The sequence below is a fragment of the Brassica napus genome, chromosome C3 (assembly GCF_020379485.1).
Source record: "Brassica napus cultivar Da-Ae chromosome C3, Da-Ae, whole genome shotgun sequence".
In the NCBI taxonomy this organism is placed as follows: Eukaryota; Viridiplantae; Streptophyta; class Magnoliopsida; order Brassicales; family Brassicaceae; genus Brassica; species Brassica napus.
This window is the reverse complement of record NC_063446.1, coordinates 25,428,864-25,440,865: the sequence shown is the minus strand read 5'-3', so window position 1 is coordinate 25,440,865 and position 12,002 is coordinate 25,428,864. Positions and strand designations below refer to the sequence as shown.

General features: G+C 40.7%; 1 protein-coding gene across 1 annotated transcript; it reads right to left on the bottom strand.

The window, feature by feature from the left end:
• Positions 1-7,912: 7,912 nt before the first annotated feature.
• LOC106389083 (assimilatory sulfite reductase (ferredoxin), chloroplastic) lies at positions 7,913-11,699 on the bottom strand. The gene is made up of 7 exons (XM_013829275.3): positions 11,443-11,699; positions 10,292-11,059; positions 9,162-9,656; positions 8,946-9,080; positions 8,757-8,873; positions 8,282-8,440; positions 7,913-8,209 (listed from the first exon to the last, which is right to left on the bottom strand). Exons 1-7 carry the CDS (start codon positions 11,629-11,631, stop codon positions 8,156-8,158), a joined length of 1,917 nt encoding a protein of 638 aa, XP_013684729.1. The 5' UTR covers positions 11,632-11,699; the 3' UTR covers positions 7,913-8,155.
• Positions 11,700-12,002: the final 303 nt, after the last annotated feature.

Here is a 12,002-nt window from a genome sequence, read left to right as displayed (position 1 = left end):
TCACCCCAAATACCACCAGTTGCCTCCATGTCACAAGTGTTGGAAAATGATGAAGAAGAAGAAGAAGATCATACAAAGCTTTGGTTCCACAGCACAAATCTGCGAAACGGAACACCCTAAGCAGAGGAGATTGATTATGTTAAGTCAAAAGAAGAAGGGAGCAGACAATTATAGTATTTGCTAATGGGCTGGGCCTTTTATTTCGAATTAATCAAACGTAAGTTAAGTTGTACTGCAAACATACTGATAGGATCTTTCGGCCTTTCATTACGTTGTCGTTTAAGCCCATAATCATTAATATTTTTTGGGATGACCGCAACCCTATCTAATCCCACCTAGACTACACACCTCTTTACAAAACCACCCAAGAATATAAATTCTCTTCACATAATCAATCCCCCAATCTTTTTTTTTTTTTTTTTTTGCAAATGGCTTACTTATATTAAAACAAAAGAAAACAAAAGATTACAAAAGCCCAATGGCTCTAGTGTTTGAGACCTTAGCCCACATAAAACTCATATAGTAAACCCAATCCCATACAATCTGATCTTAGCCCACATCAAATATAGTAATGGTGATGAATCGTGATGATTTCAGACGACAATCGAAGATTCCCGACCCCATACCCGAAGAAGGCGTGAAGCCAGTTGATGATTCAATCCCTCTTTATCCAAACCATCGCTGCATCATTTGTGAAGAACGCCTCGGGTTAGTGTCTCTGAAACTCTGAATTTTGTTTCTTATCTGATGATCAATAATATAGAACAATGAATTAAGTGATCGGAATTGATTTGCATGCAGGCGGTTGTTTCTCTCATTCCAAATCCAATAGATGCTTGCTTGCCACCCTAGGAGAGTCAGTGAACGCATACTCGAAGCCGCCAGTGAGAGCGATAACATCTGATTAAGGGAGTTGTCCCAATTTCTTTGTGGTATGATCCCACATCTTCCAGCAACTCGATTCCACAAGTCAAAAGCGTAGCCACAATCCCAGTAAAGACGGTCTCTCGATTCATCCGTTTGGTTACAAAGCAGACAAAGAGATGGTACTTGGAGACCCCAAGAGATCAAGCGGTCGCGAGTGGGGATTCTGTTCTGTACTACCAGCCAAGCATGAAAACTCTGTCGGGGAATACTTCTAGAGCTCCAGATAACTTTTGCCCAGTTAACTTCCTCTACATCGCCTCTGAGGTATTGATAAACTTCACCCGTCCTGAATTTCTCACTGCTTTTCCCATTTATCTCCCATACATATTGGTCCGGCTGACTATTGAAATTGATAGTAGTAATGAAAGTCAGAACCTGAAGTTGATTCTCTGTTCTTGCCGCAGGAAGTTGCCAAGTTCCATTACGATAAAGTGAAGCCAAAGTTGCCGCCAGTGGGATCCCCAATCTTGATCTGCCTCCTTTCAAATAGTCTTGGAGCTTCCCAAATGGACTCCAATTATCGATCCAGAACCGCCCATGCTCACCATTTTGGATTTGAAGGTGAATTAAAGGGTAAGCGACACTTCTTAACTTGAGGAGTTTGTTTGCTAGCCAGGAGAATTTTTGGGAGGGGTTTGTGGTCCAAAAATTGCTTACGGACACTTTTAATATGACTTCTTTGAACCAGGAAACCCACACAGAGTCAGGTCTAAAGAATAGTAGCCAGATCAGTCGCAGACAACAAGCTTTGTTCCAGGTTAGGAGATCTTTAACACCTAATCCACCTTCTTCCTTCGGTTTTACGACCGTAGCCCAAGCTACCCTCGCTGTGTTATCTGCATCGTGGTTCCCTTTCCACAGAAAGGCACTACACATTGAGTTGATCTTTACAACGCAAGATTTTGGAATCACAAACGAAGAACACCAGAAAGTGGTAATTCCCGCGATCACCGTTTTTATAAGCATTAGTCTACCCGAGAATGACAAAGTTTTTGTTGACCAGGAGGAGAATCGGGTCTTGATTTGATGGAGTAGTGGCTCACAGCTCGCTAAGGACAGCTTCCTCGAATTCATAGAGACTCCCAGGTATCTGAAGGGTAAGCTTCCACACGCCATCCCTGTTGACGCTTGAATGGTATTGATCTCCTCTTCTGTCATTCTTGAAGCAAAAAAACTCGTTTTTTGCATACTTACAGCCAATCCAGATCGATTTTCAAACTCCCTCAGCACTTGCAGCACACACTGGACCGATTCTATGTTTCCCTCAATAAAGATTAGGAGATCGTCAGCAAAAGACAGGTGTGTCAGCTTTACCTTCTTGCAATTAGTGTGGTATCTGAGTTTAGAGTTAGTTGCAGCTGCATTAAGCATATGAGACAGGCAGTTCATAACTATGACAAAAAGATATGGGGACAACGGATCTCCCTGTCTAAGGCCTCTGGTTCCCTTAAATTACCCATTGACTGTACCGTTATAACCCACCATAAAACTCGTTGTGCAGATACAGGAATGTAGCCAGTGAAGCATCTGGTTCGGAACCCCCAATCCTTGGAGACATGAGAAAAGAAACTCCCACGACAGAGTATCAAATGCCTTAGCTATATCTACCTTGATGGCAATCTTCTTCGAGCCTTTGTTTTTATGATATCCATTTATTAGGTCGCTCGCAAGAATAGTATTTTCCAGTAGAAGTCTTCCTTTGACAAAAGCCGTTTGACTAGGCAGAATGAGTTTAGGCAGAATGGGCTTTAGTCTCTTTACCAGCAATCTGGAGATGACTTTGTAGACTGTGTTCAAACATGAGATTGGTCTGAACTCTGTGATTTTCGATGCACCAGGGAACTTCGGGACTAGAGTGAGGATCGTGGCATTTGATGAAGAAGGTAGGAAACCAGTGTAGAAGAAGTGAGTGATGGACGTGATCACCTCATCTCCTATGGTGTTCCAAGCGGCCTTGAAGAATCCTGAGGTTAGACCATCTGGTCCCGGTGCCTTGTTCGGGTTGAGCTTGAATATCATTGACCTTATTTCATCACCAGTTGGGATTAGCAGCATCCGCGAGGCTTGTACAGGAGAGATTGAGAAGTCTAGGAGCGTTTGGAACCACTCTGACGGAGAAGGAGCGACAGGACTCACAAATGTAGGTCCTAGTACAGAGCAGAAGTGTGATACAGCGAGGCTGCTCATCTCCAAGGGATCAGTCAACCAGGTTCCGGAGGGTGTGAGAAATGCACGTATGGCATTGTAGCTCGCCCTGACCTGGCAAATTCTAAAGAAGTAAACTGTATTTAGATCACCTTCCTTTAGCCAATTTATTCTAGACTTCTGTCTGAAGAATAACTCCTCAATCTCCCTCAGGAAGTTCCACTTTTGGTGAAGTTCTCTTTCCGATTGATAAGTGTCTGGACTCGGATCATTCAGCGCATGTACCTGCACATTTTTTAGCAAACTGTGAGTTTCCACAACTCTCTCTTGAATCTTTGAATAATTTTCTTTGTTAATCCTCTTTAAATCACTCTTTATTTGTTTCAGCTTCCAACACAGCTGTGTTAATGATTGCGAAGCGCTTCCAGCATGAATCCAAGCATCGTTTATCACCTGAGCAAACCCCGAGTGTTTGGTGAGATAGTTTTGGAATTTATAAGGGAAGGTTCCGGCTCTGGGGAGGAAAAGGGCAAGGTTTAGGAGACAGGGTGTGTGGTCAGACATTTCTTGGACTAGGAACGAGGCTACAGCATGGGGATAGGAGTCAATAGTGATGTTGTTAACGAGCAGTCTATCTAGTTTTTTTGCTTTAGGACTCTCCGGTTGGTTGTTCGTCCATGTATGACAAGGACCCAGATACCTCAAGTCAAATAACCCCGCTTGTAGTAAACAATCCTGGAGTTGGTACATGAGGTTATCTGTGAAGTTTACATCTGGGCTTGAGTGCTCAATGGGGGATAGGATTTGGTTCAGGTCACCTCCCACCACCCAGTTTCTGTTTTTGAGATCAAGCGTGGAATGAGTATTGAGGAGTTCATTCCACAATTCCACCCTCTCGTCGCTTTGGTTGGAGGCATAGATAGCGGAGTAGTAGATAGGAGCCTGGTTAGGAATAGATAGGACACATGTGATGCACTGTCTAGACTGAACTAGAATCTGAACATCTAGAGGGTATTTCCAAATAAGTACAATGCGCCCATCAGGGTCTGATTGATGGTTTGATAGGTACTTCCAGCCATGGCAGATTTTAGATAAGATAGGGTTTAAGAAGGGTTCTTTAATATGGGTTTCTAATAGGGCACCAAATAAAGGGTTTTGACTACTAATCCAATTTACAAAAGGCGGATGTTTGCTCGGGTCATTTAGACCTCGAACATTCCAAAAAAAGAGCTTTACGCTCATTGGGAGGGAGAAGGAGGATCCTCATGCCGAGGTCCTTTAGAATCACAAGAAGAAAGTGTTTTTGAAAAGTTTAGATCAAGAGAGGGGTTAAGAGGAGGGTTAGGGAGTAAGGGATTGAGCGAATGGCTTAGGAGTAAGGGGGCAAATTGGTTAGAGGTTAACGGGAAGGGGTTTAAAACAGATTCCGTGAAGGGGTTTGAAGTGGTGGTGGAAGGAGGAGAGAGGGTAGGGGAGGATCTGGAGCGTTTAAGCGATGGTCTAGATGTTTGGGTAGGTGTGGAAAAGGGGTTGGAGTTTACTAGGGGATTGGAAGGGAGAGAAGGAAGTTTTGGAACAAGGGAAGTGGATGAGGAAGAGAGATCATCCGGAGTTAAGGCGACGGAGCCTAAAAGGAGATCCTTAACAACAGGTTGGTATTTTTTTTGAAGTTTTCTAGAATCCTTTGAAGGGGTAAAAGATGAATTGGGTATTTTAGTATTTTGGTTGGTTTTTTGGTTATTTTGTGGAGTTTTTTGGGAAGGCTTTGAGCGGGGCGTTTGTGGGAAGTCTTTAGATTTTTGAGTAGCAGGTTGCTCATTAGAAGGGGCTTTTTCTTTGTCAGGGGGAGCAGGGAAGTAAGTGAGACAGTTACGGATGATGTGACCGAGCTCGTGACAATGCGAGCAAGTAGGAGGAACCCACGGGTAGTGGACAGAAAGTTCCACAACTTCACCGTTTTCCCTTTCAAACTCGACCACCTTAGGTAATGGTACAGTCAAATCCACTTCCACTTTGACGTGACAAACTGTTAAGCTAACCAAGTTCCTTGTGAACTCATCAGTGTCTTTTGGTTCACCTACCATTCCAGCCACCAAGCTTAGTCCTTCATCATGACGGAGATCAAGAGGAACTCCTGAGATGTGGGCCCATATCTGGATGGCTTTCAGAGGGGGGGTTGACATGGAATGGGTGGAGTTCCACTGGGCGGTATGTAACATAGAGTCCCCCACGTACCAGATGTTCTTTTCCAGTATCTTTTGCCTGAGGTAATCGCTCTGAATACGCACAATAACTGATCGATTCAGTGGGTTATTGTGGATCTCTAGTCTTTTACCTTTTCCCCACATGTAATTAAATACACTTTGTATCTGATTGAAGGGTGGGGACTTCCCATTGAAGTAGCAGATAATGAAGTCTTTGTGAATATCTGCTCCTTTTTTGAATACAGCATCAGGTATTACTACTCGAGGCCTTCCAGTTGGAGAAACCGCAACAGGCGCAAGACGCTTCAAAGGCTTGTCTGCTGAGGCCCTGAGCTTTTCAATCAGAGTTTGGGTAGGGTTTTGAGAGTTCTCAGTAACGGGAGGGGTGGAAGATGGAGGGAGATTTTGGTTGATAAGTAAGGGAGCCTGGGGTTGGGTATCACTTTGGCTGGAAACAGGGTTGGTCTGGATGGAGGAGGCCGCTTTGTTGGTTTGAGTAGGTGAGGAGGATTTAGACGGGAGTATCTGGTAGTGTTGTTGAAGAGTAGTTTCTGTGGGAAGGGTTTTGACTGTAGCAGTCCCAGATCTATTTTCTGCAACAGTGACAGAAGAAGATAAGGTTAGGTTTCCTTGCTCTGTTTCCATTTCAAAGGCACCAGTAGAGGTAGTTGTTGGTTGCAGGTTCTCAGTAGAGGCCGCAGTAACGGTGGGGTTCATCAGCATCTTACGTTGTCCCTTTCGAGAAGCACCAGCAAGAGCAGTTATAGAGGTAGAATCAGTGAGGGACGGGAATTCTGCAGGGGAAAGAGGAGGGGATGGGTCAGGAGGGTCGGGGGGGAGGCCAGGAGGGGGTTCACCAGGAGCAAACGCCGAAAGATTCACACCGGAAGTGCGACCAGGCACATTCCACACAGGTTGCATTGGGAGTAGTGTCAGAGAGAGTCTAACACTAATTTTTAATTTTCCCCCCAATCTTTTTCTGACTGCTCAGTTCCCCCTCTCTAATTAAATTTTCGAATTGGCGTTTATTCTTCTAAAACGCAATTTAAAATTGCAATCTGAAAATTTTGACCCGACACTTTGCTATATTTTTCCTGGAAAAAATTTCTTTTTTTTTCGAGAAAGTTTCTGAACTTACTTCCTTCAATGGCATCAAGAGAACTGTCAATAGTGATCAAACAATGGTTCATCGCTGTATATTGTTATATACTCTGTTTTCTGTAACCAACATGTACCTAGTTAATGGTGGTAATATTATGATATAAGAATCCGACATGTGACATATAACTACCTAGTTAATGGTGATACTCAATATTTTGATTCGACTAATACTGCGTTTAAAAATACAGTATTAGCTTGTTTCTAAAATCATTTCATTCACAAATCACAACTACTAATCAGCATTATATATCATTTATGAAACAAAGATTATTGTTACTATGATTGTAGGGATTGATACTTAGAATTGAAAAATATCAAATAGAAAGTGAAATGAATTGTATCACATATGTACCTTCCAATATATGAACAACCTTGGTTGATGGTCACGATATATCCCCGGATAACTCTGGAGTAAAATAATTAAATTATAGTTATTTAGTCATTTATATACATATATTTTTTATTGAATTGAAAAGTTAGAAGTGTTTTGTAGATTTTAGTTGGCTTCAATACTTTTGATGTCAATGTTGTTGTAAGATCCTGCTATGAGCTAAATTTGACCCAGACTAAACTCGTTCTCATTAGAGGATGCCATACATTCATCGTCACCTGTGTTCCGTATATTTTTGGTCAATTTATCATACAACCGATCACATGATATATTTATCTGTCCAAGATTATCATTGCCATATATATTGTTTATGATCAGGTTCGTACCAAAGGATAAACCATTCAATTCATCATTTAAAGCATATAGTACGAACGGGTATGATATATTTATTAATAAATTTTCTATAAACAATATTAATGTTTTTACGAATATTATTATTAGCAAATAAATACAAAATATTTTTATATTTAAAATTTAATAAAATTATATAAAAATATAAGTAAAAATATATAAAATATAAGTAAAAATATAAAAAATAATGAGTACAATATACAGCGATGAACCATTGTTTGATCACCATTGATAATTCTCTTGATCCCATTGAAAGAACTAAGTTCAGAAAAAAAAAATTGCAGAAAAGATATCAAAGTGTCAGGTCAAAATTTTCAGATTGTGTGGGTGGGCAATCGCAAATTGCGTTTTATAAGAATAAAAACTAATTAAAAAATTAATTAGAGAGGGAGAACTGAGCAGTAAGAAAAGATTGGGGGATAATGTGAAGATAATTTATATTCTTGGGTGGTTTTGTAAAGAGGTGTGTAGTCTAGGTGGGATTAAAAAGGGTTTATATATGTACAGAGGGTTTTAGCTTTTACGCAGTCATCCCATATTTTTTTTGGAATTATTTCAGTGTTCTTCTCCTTCTTCTCTCACTCTCTCTTCTATAAATCTTCGACACTCCTCCTTTCTTTTCTGTTTGATTCAGGTAAGCTCAACCATGGGCTTATCACATAACACATATTCTTCCTCGTTATAACAACATTATAATTTCTCCAAGACCATAGTTGCTTATCTTTTGAGCAAATAGCAAATACATTACCATTCCCTAAAGGAAATAATTACTTTGTCCATACAACAATCAAACATACCCAGAAAGGAACGAGCCAAGTGCTTATTTGTGGTCTCAACTCAATTAAAAAAAAGTACAGAAGAGTACGATCAAGTACATAATCTTTATTTGTCAGATGTCACCGAAGAGTAACACCACGACAAGAGAATGCATCCTTTGTTTTGTGTAATTCCAAAGGACAAAAGTTCCTTCTTGTTTTTACTGTGGAGATCCTTCGTATGTACTTATCAGCTCCTTGAGTTTCTCAAATCCCTGAAAAAATATTGTATTAGTTAAATCACATCTTCTACGCTTTCTAAGAAGAGTCGTTTAGGAAAGTCTTACCATGCGGGTTGTGAATTCTCCAAATGATTCCTTTGCTTGTCTCCCAAGTTTCCAGTTGTAAAACAATGGCTCAAAGACCTTCTCTAAGTCTTGAATCTTCACCTTGTCCATGAACGCCCTCGCTATCTGTGTCTGGTTCGGTGTCCCTCCTAACCAAACCTGCAACACAGAACTTCCAATGAGATTTTTTTTACTCTCTCTGTTTATAATAAGTGTCATTCTAACATTTTTTTTGTTACACATAGAATTTGAACGAAGATTATACCTACTTTCAGCTAAAAATTAATTCTAAACTGTATTGATTTTATAAATAATTTTTTATATCTCAAATACTATGGGTCTAATAGATGTAATTAATAACTTAAATATATTTCAATCACAATCTTAATCTGTGAAAAATGTCAAATTAACACTTGTTAAAAACAGAGGGAGTATTATTCTTGGGTTCCAACTCATTGATGGAAGCTGTAATTACCTGGTAGCTGTTTGGACCATCCCCAACTAGACCTACTTCAGCCATATATGGTCTAGCACATCCATTAGGGCAACCAGTTACTCTCACCACAACCGATTCATCATACTCGAGACCAACCTGATAGAAGAAAGAAATATATTGCACATGAGAGGAGTTATCTTTTTAGAAATATCCATGAGAATATCATACCTTCTCAAACATTGCTCGCACTCGCTTTAGAATACTAGGAATCCCACGCTCTGCCTCAGTTATAGCCAGAGGGCACAAAGGAAAAGCTGGACAAGCCATGGCAGTTTGGTTGAGAGGGTCTACAAACTCTGGTTGCTGGTCAAAATCAAACACACTCTTTATCAACTTAACTTTCAAAACACCAAAGACTGTATAGAAAGAAAACAAACCGCTTACCAATAAGCCAGCCTGAGCAAGCACAGTAGTAATGGAACGCTTCCACTCGCTCTTGATATCACACAACACAATGTTCTGATTAGGCGTGATACGCACGTCAAGTCTATACTTCTCAATGACTTCCCTCAGCGTCTTCTTCATGTTACCACCAACGCGTCCACTGTCTACGTGAAGGCCACAGAACCAAGCACCATCTCCCTGCTCATGCCATCCCAAATAGCTTTTGAACTCCCACTCTGGCAAGTCACGGGGAGGCTCAAACTTTTTACCGTAGTATTGCTCAACCACGTCTCTAAACTTTTCTATTCCCCATGAGCTGAGCAGATACTTCATTCTACTGTATTTGCGGTCGTCTCTTCTACCGTGTTCACGTTGTGTGACAACAATGGCCTTTACGGCGTACAAGATGTCCTCCTTGGGTACGTAGCCTAATGGTTCTGCAATGCGGGCAAATGTAGACTCCATTCTGTGTGTTCTTCCCATACCTCCACCAACCTGAAAGAAAGAAGAAAAAAACTTATAAGCAATTTTAACCACAATGGAGATTTGGCTTGGGCGTTTGGATTTCAGTTCAATTTTTCGGTTTTAGGTTCTGAAGGTATAGGAACCATTTGGTTATGTATGAAATTCAATTCAATTTCGGCTCGGTTCTTGTGGTTTTCGGTTCGGGTAATAAATGTATAAAATTTTGGTTCCACTTCGTTTCCGGCTTTTCAATTAATTTTGGATTAAAATTCAGATTTTTTTCAGTTTTTCAGATTAAATATCGGGTAATTTGGATAAATTTAAATATTTTGAATAAAACTATTTGGGTAATTTGGTTCTTTAGGATAGTTCGAATAATTTAAATATTTCAGATAAAAAAATATTTGGAGATTTTGGTTTATAAGATCTATCTAAAAATATTTGGTAAATTTTAAAATTAAATATAATTAATATTTTAAGGTATCTAAATTGTATTGTAGAACCCATTGGTTCTCAGTTCAGTTCCGGTTTTTCGGTTCCAGAAATATAGGAACTATTCGATTATTTGTGAACTTCGGTTCAGTCTTGGATTCAATTCGGTTTTACAGTTCCCGGTTTATATCCACATGCCTATTGGAAATGCTAAATCAGATGCATAGACTTACATATATATTGAAACCCTGAGGCTCCCCATTTTCATCAGAAACGACAACAACGCCAATGTCATTGGTGAGAAGATCAACAGAGTTATCAGTAGGCACAGTCACAGCGATCTTGAACTTCCTCGGCAGGAACTGAGTTCCATAAATAGGCTCAGGAGAATCCACAAAGTTAGTCCCATGAGAGTTATCATTCCTAGCTTCCACAACCTCAGGCGCCTCAGCCGTCATAAACTGCTCACCATCAACCCACATGTCATAGTAAAACCCTGACTGAGGACTTAGAAGCGCCGCGATGTTATCAGCCGTCTCCTGCGCGAAGAGATAGTCTTTCTTCGCGTAAGGCGCAGCCGGAGCAAGAACGTTTCTGTTCAGATCACCGCACGCGCCGAGCGTGCTCCCCATGTTTTTGATGATGGAGCTCATAACGGTCTTGAGATTGTGCTTCAGGACGCCGTGAAGCTGGAAGGTTTGTCTGGTGGTCAGACGGAGCGTGCCGATGCCGAACTCGTCTGCTAAGTCGTCCATGGTTAGGTAGAGCTGGTTTGGGACTTTGCCGCTTGGGTTCTTGGTGCGGAGCATGAAGGAGTAGGATCTTCCGCCGCGTTCTTCTCGGTTGTACTGTTGGTAGCTTCCGTGGAACTTGATGAGCTGGACGGCGGATTCGTTGACGTTTGGGGATTCTGTTAGTAGCTCCTCGTTGAGAGGGTACCTGATGAAGTTGCTATTCTCTTTGATGATCTCGACTTTGCTCCTCTTGGTGGGCTTCGCTGGCTGTAGAATTAAATATCACAGAACAACATCAGAGAAAGAAGGAAAGAAAAGAAACACCGAGCTACTAGCTCTAGTGGTAAAGCTTTCTTCCTTAAAATTAGAGGTGCAATGTTCGAATCTCAGCTTCTGCCAAAGAGAAGATTTAGCAAGAACTTCTTGAATTAAGAAAATACTAATATAACAAAACTTTCATCTCAGCACAAAAACCAAACACCTATCGATCACATCATTACACAAAAACAGCATCAATCTATTACAGAACCTATACATGTTTGATTGCAACACAATTGTAACAAATCAGAGAAATGAACTTTTTTTTTTCAATCAAAGCAGGAAGCTTTGGAAAGATAGAGCTAAATTAGGTAAAGGTAACAATTTTTTACCGTTGATACGGCTTGGATTGAGGAAGAAGATGACGACGATGGAGGCAACGAGTGGACACCACCAAACACGTTTCTTCCAAGGAAAACATTACGAGAGGACCTAAGAGCGTGGAGACTCCCGACCAGGATCTTCTGATCGGTGGAAAACACAGTGGCGGCGCCCGCCGGAGAGCGAAACGACGTCGTCATCGTTTCAGATAGAGAGAGAGAGACTGAGAAAGCTTTGGTATTTTTAGTGGTGGTTAAATAAATAAGAGCAATGGTCAAAACTAATGTGCGCAGTCATGTGCATGGCACGAGACACTTACACTCGAGAGCGACTGAGTATTACCAACAGTCAGATCGATGAACGTGTCAGATGTTTGCTGCTACAAGGCGCGTGAGATTAATATCTAATACTCCCTCCGTTTCAATATAGATGATGTTTTAGAAAGTTTGTTTTGTTTCAATTTACATGACGTTTTGAGATTTTAAGAAACTTTTGAGATTTTAAGGTTAACTTTAACTTTATTGGAAACTGTTGAACCAATTAGATTTTACAGTCTTTTTTATAATTGTTT

Excerpts from the sequence above, each read along its gene's own strand:
- LOC106389083 (XM_013829275.3), bottom strand. The coding sequence starts at position 11,631 with ATGACGACGTCGTTTCGCTCTCCGGCGGGCGCCGCCACTGTGTTTTCC. Across the intron at positions 11,060-11,442 it reads CAATCCAAGCCGTATCAACG|CCAGCGAAGCCCACCAAGAG; the intron begins GTAAAAAATTGT and ends TTAATTCTACAG. Across the intron at positions 8,441-8,756 it reads ATGGTCCAAACAGCTACCAG|GTTTGGTTAGGAGGGACACC; the intron begins GTAATTACAGCT and ends TCTGTGTTGCAG.